General features: G+C 43.5%; 1 protein-coding gene across 3 annotated transcripts in view; it reads right to left on the bottom strand.

Moving 5' to 3' along the window:
* Positions 1-21,359, bottom strand: part of LOC126298976 (exonuclease 1) — a 115,818-nt gene that overhangs the window by 47,439 nt on the left and 47,020 nt on the right. For all 3 annotated transcript variants that reach the window (XM_049990597.1, XM_049990598.1, XM_049990599.1), the window contains 3 exons: positions 14,379-14,520; positions 11,121-11,228; positions 10,747-11,023 (listed from right to left, as the gene is read on the bottom strand). In XM_049990597.1, the coding sequence (XP_049846554.1) occupies positions 10,747-11,023; positions 11,121-11,228; positions 14,379-14,520 (527 nt within the window). The remainder of the gene's footprint in view (positions 1-10,746; positions 11,024-11,120; positions 11,229-14,378; positions 14,521-21,359) is intronic.

Below are 21,359 nucleotides of genomic sequence, written 5' to 3'. Positions count from 1 at the left end.
CAGATAGTGTGATTACATGTCTTACAGGCACAGAAAAAAAAAGAAAAGAGGTCGACGTTGTCCTGTGGTTCCAGATGGTATGAACAACAATGTCACACACTTTTCAGGAGTGATAGTTTGCTCTAAAGGAGCACGATTTTTATATGCAGACCAGGAATCAAGCAAAAGCAAGTTACTTTGACCAGCTATTGGCCAAAAGCAGTGTTCACACCATAGTTGTAGTTCTCTTATACCCATTTTCCCACTATTGCCTACTGTGATGTAAATATTCCCTACTGCCCTAGCAAGATCACATCCACAAGAATCTCCAACTTCTCGCAGCACAATAAATTACTTTCCAGTCAATTTACCATACAGATTAACAGCCGCCTAACTGTATATGAATATGGCAAGGCACTGATGTTAACTCTCTTGGTACCTCCAATTTCCAGCATTCCTTTCATATGCACTTCCTCTTCACATCCTGATTGCTTGGAGATGAAAACAAATTTCTTACTGAACAATGAGATAAGTCTGTTTATCTCCCCTAAATTTTTTCAGGCCTATTCCACAGTTTGCTGTGCACTGTCAAATTGACATTTTGTCTGAAATTTTGTTATCTTACGTCTTCCAATTCTGTAGCACTACGAATTATTTAAGAATAAAGGAGACGACTCACTCAAAGGCAGGAGCACTGCATCATCAGTAGGTACACAAACAAAAGGTATAGAGCTTGGCTACCTTTCAGCATGTGCTTTCTTATTCAAGCTTGTGGACATGACCTGTCTCCCTATACTGTGCTCAACTGCCTGCCAGCTCTTTCCTGGCCCACAAGTGGAGTGGTGTGTGGTGGAGGATGGAGAGAGGCAGGAGGCAGGGAGGGGCTTGAGGGGGCGGGGGGAGCATCTAGCAGCTTGTAGGAGAGGGGGGGGGGGGGGCATCTGTGTGCTAACTAGGAGTGCAAGCAGAAGGGGCAGGTGGCAGACAGATAGGCACGCTGTCTCATACACTAGGGAGTAAGATAACAGCACACAACTAGCAGATGTGGGGATAGAAATTGGATTGGGGGCAGGGGATGCCCCCCCCCCCTCACACACACACACAAATTGGGTTTTCAAGTTTAGGCCAGGAAGGTTACGTGAAAAAATGATGTGCTGTAAGGATAGCTCCCATCTGTGCAGCTCAGAAAAGCTGGTGGTGGGGAGGATCCAGATGGCACGGGTTGTGATGCAGCCACTGAAACCTCACATGTTGTGTGCTCTGCGGCAAGTTGTGCCACTGGGTGGTCCTCCTTGTTTCTGGCAACAGTTTGGTGGTTGCCATTCATTCTAACTGACAGCTGGTTTTGTGTCATACCAATGTAAAATAATGTGCAGTGGTTGCAGCAGAGCTGGTATATAACATGGCTGCTTTCACAGGTGGCCCGGCCTCTGGCGGGGTAGGATAAGCCTGTGATGGAACTTGAGTAGGTGGTGTTGGGTGGGTGGAATGGTCAGGTCTTGCATGTATGTCTTCCACAGGGGTACGATCCCTGTGGCAGGGGATTGGAGATAGGTGTGGCACAGTGGTGGACTAGGATGTTGTGAATGTTGGTTGCGCAGCCGAACATCACTTTGGGTTGGAAGTATCTTGGGTAGGATGTCTCTCATTTAAGGGGGGGGGGGGGTGATGATGACAAGGGGGGGGGGGGGCACTTCTTTGTGGTTGATTCTTGGGATGGATGTTTGTTTGTTTTGTTTTCGGGCGCAAAGACAACTAGGGTCATATGCGCCCATGTCAAAACTATAGAACAAGAAGACAAAGAGGAGGTAAAAAATGACAACACGTCAATCCTTATCTATGTAAGAGAAGACAGCTAAAAACTGGGACATGCCGAAAGGTCTATAAAATACACCATAAAGAAACAGAAGTCCAGAAATATTATTTAAATGGCTTTTGTCATATTGCTATGATGGATAAAAAGTAAAACACAGTCGACAGCCCATATGTATTTTTCTAAAACAGCCGATAACTCAGATGGCAAACCCAAGTGCAAACATAAACAGTGAAGAAATGGGCATTCCATTAGGAAATGGTGGACAGTTAAAACTTGGGTGCGATATGTACAAAGTGGTGGGGGAGCACCACTTAACAAATGATGATGGCTAAAGAGGCAGTGCCAAATACGCAACATAGTTAAAATGAACTCCTCACGTCAGAAGGACTGAGTGGAGGTCATCCAAGCTCCTTGGAGAGGCTTAATAAGCTGGGGCTTATTCCCATGAAGGGGTGACCCGTGGCAGTGCCGTAGTGACACCACCTCCTGACAGACAGTAGCACAGAGATCATCGGAGGGAATATAAGAACTAGTGGTCTGAGGTACGAGGACTCAGCCTTGGCACAAGCATCAGCAGCCTCTTTTTCTGTCAGACCGACATGACCAGGAACCCACATAAATAGCACAGTGGCTGCATCAAGAGTGAGTAGATGACAGTTTCCCTGGACCTGTTGCACTAAGGAATGAGCAGTGTACAGCGCACAGAGGCTTTGAAGGGCACAGAGTGTCTGAGCAGATGAAACAATTGAAAAGCTTGTGTTGCTAGATGTACTCCATCGCCTAATACATGGTGAAGAGTTCTGCTGAACATAGTGAGCAGTGTGCTGGAAGCTGATACTGAAAAATGTTGGTCCCCATGACGAAGGCACACCCTACACCACAGCCAATCCGAATGCCATCAGTATACACTAAGGTACAGCCGTGACATTCCATGCAAAGGTCGTGAAACTGGAGTAGTGTCCTTAGGAAGTGAATGAAGGCCAAGGCGAACACGGGCTGCCGTACGAAGCCAAGCTGGTGAAGTATTTACACCAACCGGGAAAGTTGTGGGGAGCAAGAAGCTAAGCTGCCGGAGCAAGAGCCAAAAGCAAACTCCAGGAGGTAACAGAGAAGAGGGACGTGCCCCACACTGGCGATCAAAGGTGTCATTGAAGGAGGAAGCATAGGACAGGTGGCCATGCATGACTATTAAATGCTATACACACCTGCTGAGGAGAAAGTCACAGCCGTAGGACAGTGGTAATTCAGTAGCTTCTGCAAACAGACTCTCAACTGGGCTAGCGTAAAAGGCACCAGTGGCCAAATGGATGCCACGACGGTGGACAGTATTGAGACGGCATAAGAGGGACGGATGTGCAGATGCATAAACAAAGCACCCATAATCTAGTTTTGAGAGGACAAGGGACCAGTAAAAATGTAGGAGGGTGGTTCGATCTGCACCCCGGGATGTACCATTGAGGACACGTAGGACATTGAGGGATCGTATTCAGTGAGCTGCCAGGTACGACACATGGGAGGACCACGAGTGTTCACTATTGAGCATGAGTGACAGGAATTTTGTAGTTTCAATGAATGGAAGAGCAACAGGCCCAAGATGTAAAGATGGTCGGAGAAACCAATTGTGCAATCAGAAATTCATATGAACAGTTTTATCAGTGGAAAAATGAAAGCCATTGACAATGCTCCTTGAGTAAAAACAATCAATACATCGCTGAAGACAGTGCTCAATGAGACAAGTCCACGGAGAACTGCAATGGATGGGAAAATCATCAACAAAAAGTGAGCCGGACATGCCCAGCAGGAGACAGGCCATTTATAGGCCTAATGGGGATAGCAAAGAGGACGACACTTGGGATGGAACCCTGAGGCACACTGTTTTCTTGAATAAAGGTGGCTGACAAGGCAGAACCCACATGGACCTCGACAACTCGGTCTGTTAAAAATTCTGCAAGGAAACACGGGAGATGGCCATGTAGGCCCCATGTGTAGAGAGTACAGAGGATACTAGTCCTCCAGCAGGTGTTGTAGGCTTTCTCCAAATCAAAAAAACGTGGCCACAGTCTGGGATTTCTGAAGAAAACTGTTTATGACTGTGCAGTGGTTAGTAAACTGCAAGACTTGAGCCACTATACCAGTCAAGCATGAATCATATGTTCCATCACCTTGCAAACACAGCTGGTGAGAGAGATGGGGTGATAGCTAGAAGGAAGGAGTTTGTCTATTCCGGGATTAGGAACAGGTAAGACAGCGGCTTCATGCGAGCACCTGAGAAATGTGCCCTCTACCCAGACGCAATTGTATGTATTAAGCAGAAAGTGCTTGCCCACAAGAGAAAGGTGCTGCAACATATGAATGTGAACAGTGTCTGGTTGTGGGGCAGAGGATCGGGATGAAGTGAGAGCATAATCTAGCTCCTCACAGTAAAGGCAGCATTGTAGCACTCACGATTCAGAGAAGAGAAGGGTATCGCCTGAGCGTCCTCTGCTCGTTTCTAATGAAGGAAGGCAGGGTGATAGTGGGAAGAAATTGAAATTTCCACAAAATGGCGGCCCAAGGTGTTGGAGATAGCAATAGGGTCCACGATGACATCATGTACTCCTGTGAAGCCGGAAACTGTATCTTGGTCCCAGAGAGCCATTGTAGGTTGGCTCATGCAACAGAGGAGGCAGTGGAACTGTTAAAAGAACTAGTGAATAAAATCCAGCTCGCTTTTTTGCTATCCTGAATAACGCGACGACACTTCGGCAGCTCAGATGGTAGAGAACTTGCCCGTGAAAGCCAAAGGTCCCGAGTTCGAGTCTCGGTCGGGCACACAGTTTTAATCTGCCAGGAAGTTCCATATCAGCGCACACTCCGCTGCAGAGTGAAAATCTCATTTTGGAAACATCCCCCCAGGCTGTGGCTAAGCCATGTCTCCGCAGTATCCTTTCTTTCAGGACCTTTGGCTGCCAGGCGGGGAAGCCGCTGGCGGTGGAGCACACACCACCAGGTAAACACAAGGACGAGTCGGACGACAGACCAATGACAACTGACAACAACCGACCACGACCAACACAACAAGGAAGAGATAAACAACGCAGGCTTGTGGAAACCACAACACCAAACACCAACAGTAAATCCACTCGGAACCAGAGCCAGGCAAATGTCAACAACGAGCAACGACCAGAAAGCAGTACCGCCGAGATAGAAATGAAATCCAGAGAAATGCCCAGGACGATGCCGAGGCGGGTGGAACGAGGGCATGGGTTGTGAGACGTCTGGAGGGACCACTGGGGGAGGGGAGGGCAGACTGACTCTGGCATCCATCAAGGTGTCACCAGAGAGCAGGGGGGGGGGGGGGGGGTGTCAGAGGGCGTCTCTATACCCCGGCAAGGCGGACGGGGTGTCTGCAGAGCCGGCGAGGAGATGGAGGTTGCAGGGAAGGGCTCCAACTCGAGGGACGTGTCCACACCAGGAAGCAGGGAAGGCGGTGGGGGGAGGAATCAAGGCAGGGGCCCGAGGGCAGAGCTGGTTATGGTGGTGACGCTCGAGCCCTCTGTGTGTCTGTATGGTCGTCACTCGCCACCCATGAGCCACCGTCACCGTAGCGGGCATCTATGCAGGTGTGCTGCCATAGGAGCGGGCCCACATGGCCACGCCTGGGGCGTAGCGCCGGGAGGGGTGAGAGCGGGGCCCAGAAGGGGATGGCTTCAGCAGATGGAGGAGGGTCCGAGGTTGTCGCCCGTGAAGGAGTTCGGCAGGACTATGACCGGCCACCGGCATAGTGCAGTAGGTGCTGAGAAACTAGGTGAGGGCCGAGATGGTGGCCGACGGCTCCACTGATTTCATCAGCTGCTGTTTGGAAGTGCGGACCAGGCCTTGCACAGCGCCATAGGATGAAGGATGGAAGGGGGGAGAGCGAATGTGTTTGATACCGTTAGCGGAGCAGAAGGTCTGGAATGAGGACGCCGTGAATTGGGGCCCGTTATCTGTGACCAACGTCTGAGGAAGGCCTTCAATGGCCAACACCTGGGTCAAGGTGGTGAGGGTGGCGTCAGTTGTGGTGGACGGCATATGGGTATTTGGAACAGGCATCATGGAGCCTAAGAAGGGGCCTGCAAAATCGATATGGATCCTGTCCCAGGGTTGGCTGGGTGTTGGCCAGGGCATGAAAGATTGTGGAGGACTAACCTGATGACGCGCACACACTGTGCAACCACGGACCAGGTGCTCAATGTCTCCATCGATCCCTGGCCAACAGACATGTCGTCGAGCCAACGCTTTCATGTGAGACATTCCCCAGTGTCCGCAGTGTAATAAGTGCACGACGCGACGGCATAAGTCCGGAGGGATGACCACCCGATGGGTGTCCGAGTCCGTGGACAACAGGAGGACATCCTCCATCACCGAAAGTCTGTGTGAGACGTAACGCCATGGGCTGAAGTCAGTTTTCGAACGACGAATAAGGTAGGGAGGACAACCATGGGTCACATAGCGGAGGACTTGCCGCAGAATGGGGTCCCTGCGCATGGAAGCGGCGATTTCCGTAGCCATCAGAGGAAATCCATCGAGAGTCTCACGGCGGGCAGAGTTGATGCGGAAGCACAGGACTTCCTGCTGGTCGAACGCTGGATCAGGTCCTGCTGGGAGATGTCTCAAGGCACCTGCATTAGTGTGCTGACTGGTGGGCTTATAGCGGATGGTGTAAGGCTAATTACTCAAGAACAACGCCCTGCAATGAAGACGCTGAGCCGTCCATTCTGGGAGCTGCGAATGGGGCCCGAAAAGTGACACTAAGGGCTTGTGATCCCTGAGGAGGGTAAACTGCACCCCAAACAGGTAAATGTGAAATTTCTGAACTGCAAAAATAATGGCAAGAGCCTCCTTTTTGATCTGAGAGTAATTCCTTTGCACAGAGGTTAACATCTTGGATGCATATGCCACAGGTTGTTCCGACCCATCCTCACTCCTGTGTGCCAGGACTGCCCCAATCCCGAACGCTGAGGCATCGGGCGCCACCACCAAGGGATGATCTGGAGAGAAAGGCGTAAGGCAAGGGGCAGATTTCAGCATCGTCTTCAGGTGGGTGAAAGCCTGATCGCAGGCAGAAGTCCACATGTAAGTTACCCCTTTGGGACGCAGGCGATTTGGGGATGCGCGACGTGGGTGGCTTGGGGTAAGAACTTTAAGTAATAATTGACTTTCCCCAAAAATACCTGGAGTTCGGATAAGTTTTGTGAACGGGGAAGGGCATCGATGGCTGCGACATTGCGGCCCGAAGGGCGAATGCCATCTTTACTGAGCCAATGTACTAAGTACTCCACTTCCGGTTGAAAACAACTGCACTTCTCCAGCCTACAACGTAAACCCGCAGCCTGCAGGGCGTGAAATAAGGTACTGAGGTTGCCCAGATGTTCCTGGAACGTGCACCCTGTGACTAAGATATCATCGAGGTAATTGACACAAGGCGGTTTTGGTTGCGTAAGTTGCTCGAGATAGCGCTGGAAAATCGCAGGGGCAGAGGAAATGCCAAACGCAAGACGCTTGTATTTATAGAGACCGAAAGGCGCGTTGATGACGATGATGGCCTGCGATTCCTCATCCAATGGCACTTGGTGATAGGCTTCTGCCAGATCAATCTTAGAAAAGTACTCGCCACCTGCCAGTTTAGCGAGAAGATCTTCCTGTCAAGGAATGGGATAAGTTTCGACCAAAGACCGAGCGTCGACCGTGGCCCCAAAATCCCCACAAAGACGAAGCAATCCATTGGGTTTCTTAATGACCACTAAGGGCGTTGCCCAGGCACTCGATTGTAGTAGCTCGATAACCCCCGCAGCCTGGAGCCAATCGAGTTCCTGTTTGACGGCCGCACGCAAAGCTACCGGAATAGGCCGAGCCTGACAAAAGCGAGGCCGTGCATTCGGCAGTAAAGTGATGTGTGCCTGGAAATCAGAAGCGCAGCCCAGGTCTGCCAAAAACAGGGAGGAAAAGGACGCGCACAGATTGTCGAGGTCCTGAAATGGAACCGTAGTTGAAACGAACTGCACTTCGTCTTGAATGGGAAAGCCAAACCGTGTAAACGCATCTAGTCCAAAAATGTTCGATGCCGACGGGTGGTTCACCACAAATAGGGTAAGGGGCCGGGGAACATTTTTGTAGATGGCCATAACAGAAAACTGCCCACAGAGAGGGATGGAACCGTCGCCATAGGTGACCAACCTCCGAGAGGGTGTGGACAATTCTGGAGACCCAAGACGTGCATACGTCGTCATATTGACCAAAGAAACTGTGGTCGCCGTATCAACCTGGAAATAGACGTCCTTGTTAAAGATGTGTAGGGTGAGGAATAACTTTTGAGCCAATGTGTCGGTCCGAGGGGCGACTGCGTGTAAAGCATGGACGACTTCCTGTTGGCCTGCAGGGCCGCATCGAGCAGCTACGACAGACTGATCAAAGGTGGCCTTCTTTCTCACAGAGCGAGCAGGTCTTCCAGCGATGGGGACAGTCAGCTCGAGTGTGGGCCGAGAAGCACTGGGGGCCACGCAGGCGACGTCGAGGGGCGACTGGCGGTTCGGAGAGCCCTCTGGAGACTGCGCCCCGTCGGCGGCGGGAAGGAGTGGATCGGGAAGTAGACTCGACCGCTGCCACCTGGGGCCGCGCCATGAGAAGTTCGTTGCCGCCTGAGCAATTCCGAAGGAATGGGCAATACGCAGAATGTCTTTCAACGAGGGGTTGTCCAACTTTAACGTCACAGTGCGGACCTCTGGATTGGGCGCCAGTTGAACGACCACACCTCGAATTAACGAATCTGCATATGACGCCTTGCACTGCTGATTGGTGCACATGAAGTTGCATTTGCGGCTGAGGACTTGCAAATCAGTCACCCAGGAAAGGTAAGACTGACCAGCTGCTTGTGGTATTGATGGAAATCCAAGCGAGACGCAACCACGTGGTATCGCTGGGAATTATAGTCAGTTAGCAACACACAGATCTTGTGAAAGGAGAGAGCCATGGGGTCGGCCAATGGTGCCAACTTGCGGAGCAAGAAAAACGTGTCCGGTGAGGCCCAAGACAAGAATAACGACCACTGCAGAGAGTCATCCAGCATGTGAAAGGCCGTGAAATGTTGCTTCAGACCGTGCAGGTACGTTTCCCAATCCTCTTTTGCGTCGTTGAACAGTGGGAACGACGCCGGACATGGGAACGTGTCTGACTGCGGGGCACCTGGGAGAAGAGGTGGGAGGGAATCCCGCTTACTGACCCTGTCCGAGAGCAACTGCATTGACGTCTGTAAGACCTCCAACTGCTGCTGCTGCCACATGAGCTGCTGCTGTTGCTCTATGAGAGTGAGTAATTTCTCTTCCATACTCCTATGTTCCGTTTACCTCGACGCAAATGTAGTAACCAAAACCAACTGCGGGAACGTCTTGGGCTGTGGATCAGAGCCGCCAGGCGGTGGAGCACGCGCCACTGGGTAAACACAAGGACGAGTCGGACGACAGACCAACGCCAACTGACAACAACCGACCACGACCGACTATGACCGACACAACAAGGAAGAGATAAACAATGGAGGCTTGTGGAAACCACAACACCAAACACCAACAGTAAATCCACTCGGAACCAGAGCCAGGCAAATGTCAACAACGAGCAACGACCAGAACGCAGTAGCGCTGAGATAGAAACGAAATCCAGAGCAAGTACCACAGACTGAATGGACTAGGGCAGAGCGGGTCCCTATAAACAAAACTGGAGTGAGCGGCTATTGGCCGCTGTCTGCACATTGCGTAGCGGTGGCGCCCTTGCTGCGCGGAATAGCCGCCGCGGAGGCGGAGCCCTCTATAGGCTGACCACGTCCATTTGTTCTGGAGCGTGTTCGACTTCCGCGGTGGAAGGTACTACAAAAGTGAACCTGTGAGGACTGTACACTGTCCCGGATCATTTAGATTTGTGAAAGGACTTCACTTCGCACCCAGCTACCTTATGGTCCACGTCAGTCAAACTCTGGAGTATGCGATGCCTCAGATGACGTCACAGCCAGACTGCCACTAAACTCATGTTTTCAGTACAAATAGGAAGTGAAATCACGAGGACTGTACACCATCTTGGATTGCTTAGATTTTGCGGTAGTAACTGCTAGTGTGCCACCCATAATGTTAACAAATCCGCATGGCAAGTGGTGGCAATTATTTTCCACTTTTGTGGCGAGCAGTTATTTAGATTATCATAAATAACAGGGCGAAAGACCATTTAATGGTAGACATTTATTAATAGTATAATTGTCAGGAATATTACTATGTTGCTTGTGTGAAAGTAGATCAAGTATATCTATCAATTAGAACTCAAAATATTCATTTATAATCATAGTTCCTGACCAAGCAGAGTAAATAGAGAATAAAAAAATTTCTTTCAGTGGGATGGACAAGAATGTGGACTTGAAGACTGGAAACTATGGTCAGTATGTTCTCCATCGCTTTGTAGCTGACCACAAAAATAGTTTCTAGGCTCTCGTAAGAGATGGCACCGCCGCCCCAGACCGGCATTCAGACGTTACAAACTCTGATGATGCGCTGTAATTAAAGGGCCGAAACCGGTCAGAAGTTAACATTTCTTTTTTTCCTCTGTAACATTTTCTCCTTCTTCGATAATATTGTTCAAATTTGATATAATTCTAAGTAGCAGCAGCTCTCTCTCTCTCTCTCTCTCTCTCTCTCTCTCTCTCTCTCTCTCTCTCTTTCTTTCTTTCTTTTACAGCATTTTGAAACTGGAACTTTACTTATAATCACCCTGTACTTTAGGAGTAATGGAGACCGTTCAATGAAAGCAGAGTTGTTATCAGGCACACACATAAAAGAAAGAAAACTTGCCAGATTTCTGAGTAATCTTTTCTCAAGCTAGATGACACACCCAAGCATGCACACATGCCAAACACACAAGCACACGCACACACATGCATAAATAATTAAATTTACCTGCTTCTTATAACTTGGACACCGGCTTCCACATTTTCTTTAAATAATTTAATCCTTTTAGAGGATATGACTTCCCTTTCAATGTTGCAGATATTTTGAATTTGTTCTCTGTTAATGCTCAAAGCAAAAGGATTTCGTGCCTTTCTTTGAGTCAAAACAGGTGAAAGAGCATCAGGGAGTTTAGATTTTCTTCGCGGTGATATACAATGATTCTCTTTCTGGCTATCATCAATACACTGCTTCTTCGGATGAGGCTCTTCTTCAGATGATCTGTCATCTAAAATAAATTAGTGTAAGAGTAAAAACTTAGTGTTGACTATTAGAAAATACTTTTTGTGATTTATGAAGCCCAATAAGTTCATTTAAAAACTTACCATCTATTATCCCTGAATCATCCTTCAAACGAGGTGATGCATTCAATTTCTTTGCACCATATAAGGCCTGCAGCTCCCCTGATGTATGTATATCCTTGCCTGTATCAGCTAAAATGTAAACAAAGTGAACATAAATAACTCATATATTTCTATCTTTTTGGTAAAATGAGGACATGCCGAAATATCTATGAATTTTTTATGTTAAAACTCTTAAAAGATTTTTAAATAAAACAAATGTTATTAATGAGTTTAGTTCCGCATGATCATTGCTTGCAACTTCAATATTGATTTATACAGACAGATTTTCTAAAGAGTGCTAATACTGGAGCAGAAAATATGATACATATTTTTGCATCAAATTGATATCAGCGATCACCCCCCCCCCCTCTCTCCTTATGAACTAGAGAGAGAGAGAGAGAGAGAGAGAGAGAGAGAGAGAGAGAGAGAGAGAGAGAGAGAGAGAGAGAGACTGAATTACTTATATGGTAAGGCACAATTCCAGTGTTTACAGCATTGTTGATGTACCTTGTTGCTGTAATAATGTAATTCACTTTGATGTGATGGAAAGTGTGGATTTAATTGTGGATATTTGGGATTTTTGATAGGCAGATACATTGGTGGTAATAGATGTTGCCTGTAATTAATAGAAAATGTATGTTAGGATTACACCCATTGACTCTCAGAAATGTAATAAATAGTATTTTAATTATTTTCTATGAAATTCTACATATTCTCCAGTACATATTTTTATGTTTTGATTTGCTGATTTGGAGGAGAAAATTTACATAGATGCTTCCTGGGAGAGGGTCCCACATGCTTTTGATGATATGTACACAACTTACCAGCACTGCGATGGGATGGAATGACATTGTAACAAAGGACTCTCCTACTGTGAATGACGAATGTATGTATTGTTACAGTAACACCTAATGTAATTGCAGCAATTATTAATTTAAACAGATGTACTCCATCAGTCCACAAAGATTCAAGAATGGATTAATAAAAAGTATAGAAAAGTCAAGATGGTGGTTTTAATGCTTCAGGTGTTTTACACAGTCTTTCTCAACTTGAGGGCAACAAACAGAATGTCTGTGCAACTGTATGGAACTGTCAGAGAAGTCCTTCTTTTGAATATTGTTCAACTACCACATCACTTTGGCTTGAATGTTGGTGATGTCGTCAAAGCATTGCATCTACATGCGAATTTCTGCATTTTGTCATTCTGTGGTAGGTTCATATTATTCTTCCTTTGAGGACTTAAGATAGTGATGAAGAAGTGCACGAAAAGGTTCGGTTGGGACTCTATCAACGAAATCAAACATTCTACAGTGACAGTGTCAACAAACTGGTGTGTCACTGGGAAAAATGTGTTAGTCACCAGGATGACTATGTTGAGAAATAAATGACAGGAAGAATAAAGATGTAGAGTGTTAATAATGCTCGTTTTATTTAAAAAGAGTTTTCACATAAACAATTCAGTGGCATTACTTTTCAGTGTGCCCTTGTAATAAAGATGAATACAAGGTAATTAATTTCTAGGCTGTTGTGGTGTTTGGCATAAAAACTGCATGACACTAGAACAAAAAACCTTAAATTTGTGATACATATTTCTCTTTTTATTAGATGAGAATTATAAAATAAAATTAATTTTTCCTGCGAAGTTCATAATTATGGTATCATCTCTTAAGTTACACATGTCACAAACTCCAAAGGTCAATTCTGATTGATTAAACTGTTCATCAATCATTATCTTCTGCCATTAAGGACACTTGTGCCATTTAAAGCAGAGCTGCTGCTTGTTATTTGCATAAAACCGGTATGTATCTAATTCCATTTAAATGAAGGCACTAGTTTTTAGTAACAAAAGCGTATTGCACAGAAACTGGGGATGTGCTTAACAGCCAATCCACAAAGTCAAAGGTCCATACAAACTAAGAAAGTGGCAGCACAAATGTGTGAGAAGTTAATGAGCATGTTCTTCATATCCAAGTACAGAAATCCTCAAGTTTGTGGACTTTTTTAGACAGTCAAATCCATCGCTTTCTGTTATGAGAAAAATTCATGGCAATTAATTCTTTAGATCTACCATCAATGTATTTTTCATCCGCACTCCTTGCTCACTTTAGTAGCACATGCAGGATTCAAATTGAACCATGTTCAGTTGCTGAGGTATAAAGTTAAAATCCCTGTTTGTTATCTGCAGAATATAATTACCTTCTACATCTCATGTAACCAGAAAAAATGTTTGCCATGGTTGTGTTAGTTTCACTAAGCATAAGTTACATCCTGCATCTACAGTTCAATTGGCTCCAACACAGAAAAGACTGTCTTCTTTGACAATGTGGTAATGACATGTCAAGGAATACCATATTATGCCACAAATTTTATTTGTGCGTATATCAGATTGCTCATTTCCAGGGACCATTGTGTGTCAGTGAGCAAGGAAAGGATGTGGCAGTAACATCAAATACAACAGGTTATTTGTAATATTGGATCACGCATCTCCATACCCTGCTAATGCCAGTATTTTAAGATAATGTGTGTTATCTCTGAGAACTGAAGGGCACTGCCAGAGTGGTAAAATGAAAATACTCAGTGAGAAACTGGAAAACAACATGTCATAGGAATCATGTAACACAAAATGTTAAAACAAAAACATAACACAGGAATGGCTCGAGGAAAAAAAAAGTAAAGTACACAAAAACAATAAGTTTTACTGAGGTCTTCTCCTTTTGATACAAACATAAACATGAATTACTTTCCAGATTTTAAGTAAAATGTGGAAGACATCAAGATACGTTAATTTTAATGTTTGATAATCTTATCAATTTACTGCTAAGTAGCTGTATCAATCTATAAAATTGCTGTCTTCAAAATGTGTCAGTGTTGAAATGATAAACCCAGCTAAGTCTACATGTAATGAGACTTACATGCCAGTACTTGCTTCATTTCTTAATTTTTGGATTCAAACCATATAGCCTCCCATAAGCTGAGAAGGAAAACTGTTATACCATTAGACAGATATATTACATTACTGCCAATGCTCTTCCTCCCATCACCAACTCAACCCCATGTATGCACATGGCAAAATTTTGCAGTAAGACTTATCATGTGAGCACCAATTTATGCTGTGAGCATTATTCAAAATGTTGTTAGATCACTTTTCAACAAACATTCCTGTAATTAATTTGGTATATACATGGGAAAACCACAACTGCTTAAATTTGTTGACTACTATGGAGCTCAAGTTATGCTTACTTATAACAATCCTTTTGAGTTTCACTTGTGTATCTGTTTTCTTAGTTTGAACTGGCAGTGATTCATTGATGCTCAAAACAGAAGCAGATGTCCAGATGCTTGGCTGACTTTTATCTGCTGACTGTCTAGTGGAAAATGAATGCTGAAAGCATGAAGTAAAAACAATACATAACATAATTTTTTTAAAAAAATAGGACATGTAAGCTCTTTGTCACATACAGATCAGTTATTATGTAATTATACTCTAACAATGTTTATTCTTTTCCCAGTCAGAAAATGTCTAGCTTTTTTTGGCATTGGTCTAACAAACCTCAAAACTTCTCTGTCAAAACTGCACAATGAGGACTATATGCAGCATGAATCTCTCCAAATCAATCTCTAATATAAAACAATGACTTCATAAAATTTTATGTCTACCATTTCCACTTACTATATATTAAAACATAAAACAGAAACATTGTGTCCCAACTGTGTTGTCATGTGATAGACACAACTTTTGACACTGCATCACTACTCTCTGAATTAGAAATGTGAATGCCTATGCAGCACAACAAAACTGATGATACACATTATCTTAAATCATTTTTCAACTTTTAAAGTATATTAATCAAAATCTGATACAATGGATTTAGGTAAATCGATCTTCAGCCTTTCAGTCTACTGCCTGAGATAGGGATATTTAAAGAGACTGTTCAGATCAGTGGAAGCAAACAGCATGGAGAGTTCTAAGAAGAGTAAACAATAAGCAATAGCAGAAGCTCACCAGACACCATGTCAACCTTAAAACACAAATCATGAGCATGGTATAGCAGTATCTGATAAGTAGACAAGATAACTATCTACTATGGATTTCATCCTAGACTCATTGGTTGGGTGCAACAATAGAGGAAGAAGAGAGGTGTGCTACATATGACTAACATCTGGTCCAGCCAGACCAGTGAAACAACAATTTCCATAAGCCATCCTTGTCCATTTACAACTAGAGATAGTAGAACACATTTTACCTCCTACAAAATATACATCAGATCTGGAAATAAAAAAAAACTATGTTTCCTACCACCCATTCTCTAAATTCAATCCCCACTACTGTTGTCCTTTGCATATCCATCTCCTATGAGAAATAATTTCATATAACATTTTTGGAGAACAGCAATCTTTATTGTCATAAAATTATTTAAAAACCGTCTTGATTGCAGCCGATGTTAACTTCTGACCGGTTTCAGCCCTTTAATTACAGACCATCATCAGAGTTTGCACTTTAATAACAAAAGTAAAAGTGCTATGTTACATAAAGGAGCCAATGATGTAAAAGTGTACTCTAAAACAATGCATCATTACTCATCTGGATGATGGCGAAGTGCCTGACTCGCTGTGGAGGTCACTGTCACTGTAACTGATGCTGATGGCTAAGCAGCCACAAGGGTGCTCCAGAGCCTAAGGCAACACCGTCAACCAATGGGGAACGAATTGCATATTGTTTTGAGTCTTCATTTTTAAATATTTATCTTTTAAATTTAACTAACGAGAAATGAGTTTATACCCATTTATTGTTCATGTCTATGGTACTTAACTTAATGACATTTTAAAAGAATTTTATATATTTGAGAAGAATTATAGTGTAAAAAACAGTTATGAGTTACCAACAAATATCTTTAATGTAGATATTCCACCAGTAGCTAGGTTTGCCTAACTAGATATAAAAAACATATGTACTAATATTCCAGCAGCAGATACCATCGAAATTATCACAAACAACTTAATGAAGCATTACCTGATGAACTGTGAAGAAACTTCTGAAATAACAATGCTGTTGAAAACCACTTTCAATTTTAATAGTTTTACACTTAAGAGTAAATTTTTTGCACTCAGAGGGATAACAGTTATTTTTGTCAACAACATTGAAAAAAAAATTTTTTTTTGAAGACAAACCACACATACATAATAAAGTCATTTATTACAAACATTATGTAGATGACACGTTATTGCCATTAATGGCTCTGAATAAGATCTTAACTTTGTAACGAGTTTCTCTGAGTAATTTGCATCCAAATTTTATATTCACAATAGAACATGAAACACAAGGAACCATTGACTTTTTAGATCTGACTTTTTCTAATAGAAATGGAAAATACTTGTCTACCATTTTTAGGAAACCAACACTGACTGATGCCATTATTAATGCTAATTTGTGCCACCCCATGAAATAAGAGAGCTTTCTTCTTAACCATGTTGAAAAGAATGATCAAACTTCATTTATCTACCGATCAAATACAGAAAGAACTGAAATTTTTAAAACAAATTGTATCTGCTAACAACTAATTCTAGAACAGTTGATGACCTTTTCCAAAAGCTTATATCCAAACAACCACATGCTCCTACAAAACAAGACATTTTCTACAATGATATATACACTCCTGGAAATGGAAAAAAGAACACATTGACACCGGTATGTCAGACCCACCATACTTGCTCCGGACACTGCGAGAGGGCTGTACAAGCAATGATCACACGCACGGTACAGCGGACACACAAGGAACCGCGGTGTTGGCCGTCGAATGGCGCTACCTGCGCAGCATTTGGGCACCGCCGCCATCAGTGTCAGCCAGTTTGCCATGGTATACGGAGCTCCATCGCAGTCTTTAACACTGGTAGCATGCCGTGACAGTGTGGACGTGAACCGTATGTGCAGTTGACGGACTTTGAGCGAGGGCGTATAGTGGGCATGCGGGAGGCCGGGTGGACGTACCGCCGAATTGCTCAACACGTGGGGTGTGAGGTCTCCACAGTACATCGATGTTGTCGCCAGTGGTCGGCGGAAGGTGCACGTGCCCGTCGACCTGGGACCGGACCGCAGCGACGCACGGATGCACGCCAAGACCGTAGGATCCTACGCAGTGCCGTAGGGGACCGCACCGCAACTTCCCAGCAAATTAGGGACACTGTTGCTCCTGGGGTATCGGCGAGGACCATTCGCAACCGTCTCCATGAAGCTGGGCTACGGTCCCGCACTCCTTTAGGCCGTCTTCCGCTCACGCCCCAGCATTGTGCAGCCCGCCTCCAGTGGTGTCGCGACAGGCGTGAATGGAGGGACGAATGGAGACGTGTCGTCTTCAGCGATGAGAGTCGCTTCTGCCTTGGTGCCAATGATGGTTGTATGCGTGTTTGGCGCCGTGCAGGTGAGCGCCACAATCAGGACTGCATACGACCGAGGCACACAGGGCCAACACCCGGCATCATGGTGTGGGGAGCGATCTCCTACACTGGCCGTACACCTCTGGTGATCGTCGAGGGGACACTGAATAGTGCACGGTACATCCAAACTGTCATCGAACCCATCGTTCTACCATTCCTAGACCGGCAAGGGAACTTGCTGTTCCAACAGGACAATGCACGTCCGCATGTATCCCGTGCCACCCAACGTGCTCTAGAAGGTGTAAGTCAACTACCTGGCCAGCAAGATCTCCAGATCTGTCCCCCATTGAGCATGTTTGGGACTGGATGAAGCGTCGTCTCATGCGGTCTGCACGTCCAGCACGAATGCTGGTCCAACTGAGGTGCCAGGTGGAAATGGCATGGCAAGCCATTCCACAGGACTACATCCAGCATCTCTACGATCGTCTCCATGGGAGAATAGCAGCCTGCATTGCTGCGAAAGGTGGATATACACTGTACTAGTGCCGACATTGTGCATGCTCTGTTGCCTATGTCTATGTGCCTGTGGTTCTGTCAGTGTGATCATGTGATGTATCTGACCCCAGGAATGTGTCAATAAAGTTTCCCCTTCCTGGGACAATGAATTCATGGTGTTCTTATTTCAATTTCCAGGAGTGTACATGGGAACGGTATCTAATAGAATAAACAGACTCTTTATAAATTCTACTTTTACCCTTGCTTTTTCAACCACGAACATGCATTTTAATAAATTCAAACACATTATAGGCAAATCTGATAAACAATACTGTGGATCAGAAGTGTATAAGTTAACTTGTAACAATTGTGAGAAAATATATATTGGCCAGAGTGGTTGGGATTTTAAAACTTGCTTCAACGAACACATCTCAGGTAGATCATGGGACAAATCGGTTTTTGGGCAACACCTTACTTACTAACAGTAAATATTCAGAAGGTGACATCATGAATAATCTTCATGTAATGAACACCAGCCCTCAAGGTTTACTTTTAAATATGTTGGAACAGTTAGAAATTTTTTTCACTAGCTCTGTTAAATGAACAGTTAGATTTTCATGAGAAAGTCCTTTTTGAATTATATGAAGACATCTTTTGAAATAGGGGATACCTGCTCCTCCAATCATCTACAGTTCTATTTGATTTTTAAGCTTCTATGTTACAGCCATTTATGATTTTTAGTGTCAAATAGACAACAAATCTTATAAATATACCTCATTACTCTAATAGTTGTGACTCTCTCCTGATATACGATGTGGAACAATCACAAAAATATTACTTTATAATACCAGCAATGTCAACAATTTTACAAATGACATGTATAAGATTGTAACATAACCTCTGCGTTTTAATGCTCTTCTTATGATATATTTTTATTCTAAGCTCCAAATTATCCTAAATTATTTGTTACAAATAGTTTCATCTTGTGAAGAGTGATGTATCGTAAATTATCCACAATAACATAATGTGGCTAAACTGGTGCTACTTCCATGAACAATGCCCCCTTTTATCTTTGGTGAGTGATATCAACTGTATTTTTATGACTAAATAACTGTCTGTTAATACACAAAAGTCAATATGTATAATTTTCATATTAATATGCCACACATCTGGTTTTATTATGAATAAATAGCAGCAGCTATAGAATTAACGATATTTCAGTGCTACTTATATCCTTCAGACAATGCTCTAGACCCCAGTTAACGAATTACACTAAATTTTTATGCATTTTATCAGGCTGGCTGTAACGTAGATTATGGACCATAATGAATATAAACTCATTTCTTGGCTAGTTAAATTTAAAAGATAAATGTGTAAAAATGAAGACTCAAAAGGATATATTTAAGATACTGCTTGTTGGCTCACGGCGATGCCTTAGGTTCTAGAGTACCCTCTCTATACCTTATATAACTTGTGACTGCTTAGTCATCAGCATCAGTTACAGTGACTGAGACCTCCCTAACAAGTCAGACACTTCGCCATCATCCAGATGGGTAATGATGTTTCATTTGGAAGAACACTTTTACATAATTGACTTCTCTATGTAATATAGCACTTTTACTTTTGTGCAAACTCTGATGACGACGGCCCATAATTAAAAGGCTGAACCCGGTCAGAAGTTAATATCGACAGTGATCAAGACTGTTTTTAAGTAATTCCGTGAGAAACAAGATGATGGCTGGTCAGTATGTGAGGACTAATGGTACCACAACCAGCCGTGTGTTTTTAAAATTCCTTTATTCAATGTGACCACTGTAGGCGCTACATTGCACTGTCAGGCCCTATGTACATCAATATGACAACAACATTAGTCATACAAGAAACGCAAAAATAATGTCATAATAAATGCTATCTATTCCTACTCTTCAATTAATAAACATAATGATTCCACAAAATATTTACCACATTATCATTACATGAAAAAATTCATACATAAATCATAATTAGTTCTGTCCAGTAATTGAATTAATTATAAATCTCATACAGCTAGAAAATGCATCTATTGCTTGATAAGAGTAGCCAGTCATTGAATACATTAACCTACAACAGGATGTCCTAGTAATAGTTGTGAATTCAAACACGCCACAAACTAAGACTGTCACTCAGTGACATTAGTAAATTGTATACAATGAGTAACCAAGCCGACCAAAATGAACTTGTACAAAATATCTCACCATCATTATATCTTCAGTAGCAATCATAAGTTAGGCAAAAAGGCATATACTGTATTATAAAGTTCTACTATCTGTGTTTGATACAGGTAAACAAGCATAAGTATAATTACAAATTCTCAAGTGTTGCCCTCTTGTTCATAATAAACCACCCACATTCCCCTCTCACCACAGAAACACAGTTTGCGGTCACTGCAAAATACGATCACAAAACAAAAACTTTCAATGAAATCTTATTATATCACCAGTCAGAAATGACCAAACAACCCTCTACATGATACAGACAGCACAAAAGGAAGGTAAATTCGTATGCTACCTGAATCTGTGTTTGGCATCACGTAACAAGATACCATAAACTCAGTTTCAAAGCCTAATAGTAGTCACATGGCATATGCATTAACACCACGTAAAACACACAATATCTCAGATGATGATAAATATTGAAAGAACCTGTGCAAATCCAACCACATCTTGAAATGTATGGCTGGCCTGATTCCAAGGCAATAAATATTATATTAGTATTAACAGTAAAAGAACTGAAACCTATGCAGAGCCCACAGACCACACATAATGGAACAAATCTGGCATTAGACAGATATTATAAGCAACACACAAAATGAAAAAGATATCATCTCTACTAGATCCAAAGTCATACGTGTAACAGTCATATACAAAATGCACAGAAAAAGAACTCAACAATTTCATGCAAGTAAAATGAATGAAATGTCCACGAGCATGAAATCATTCGCTTGTTACATAAAACAGGACACTATCATATGACACAAAGGAAATAATTTGCCAGCATTAACAGGAAAAGGGAATTAAACATATTCATAGTGCCTAGATGCCACACAGATTAAAACTACTCTGGCATTAGGTGGATATTATAAGCAAGGCACTAAATAAACAAAACGTTTAGTATAGGTCATAAGTGAGTATATCGGATAACCGAAAATACATGGAAAAGCAGCTTGTGTATATATTCCTACAATCCTTTAATGCATTAAAATGAAAATGCCTGTGACAATGAAATTAACACTGTACAAAGAAGGACCTTATTGTATGGAGATGTTACAGTGCCGATATTACACGTGTCGGTATCCAATATGCCACATGCAGTAGT

Source organism: Schistocerca gregaria, chromosome X (assembly GCF_023897955.1).
Source record: "Schistocerca gregaria isolate iqSchGreg1 chromosome X, iqSchGreg1.2, whole genome shotgun sequence".
Taxonomy (NCBI): domain Eukaryota; kingdom Metazoa; phylum Arthropoda; class Insecta; order Orthoptera; family Acrididae; genus Schistocerca; species Schistocerca gregaria.
This window is presented reverse-complemented; position numbering and strand designations above follow the sequence as displayed.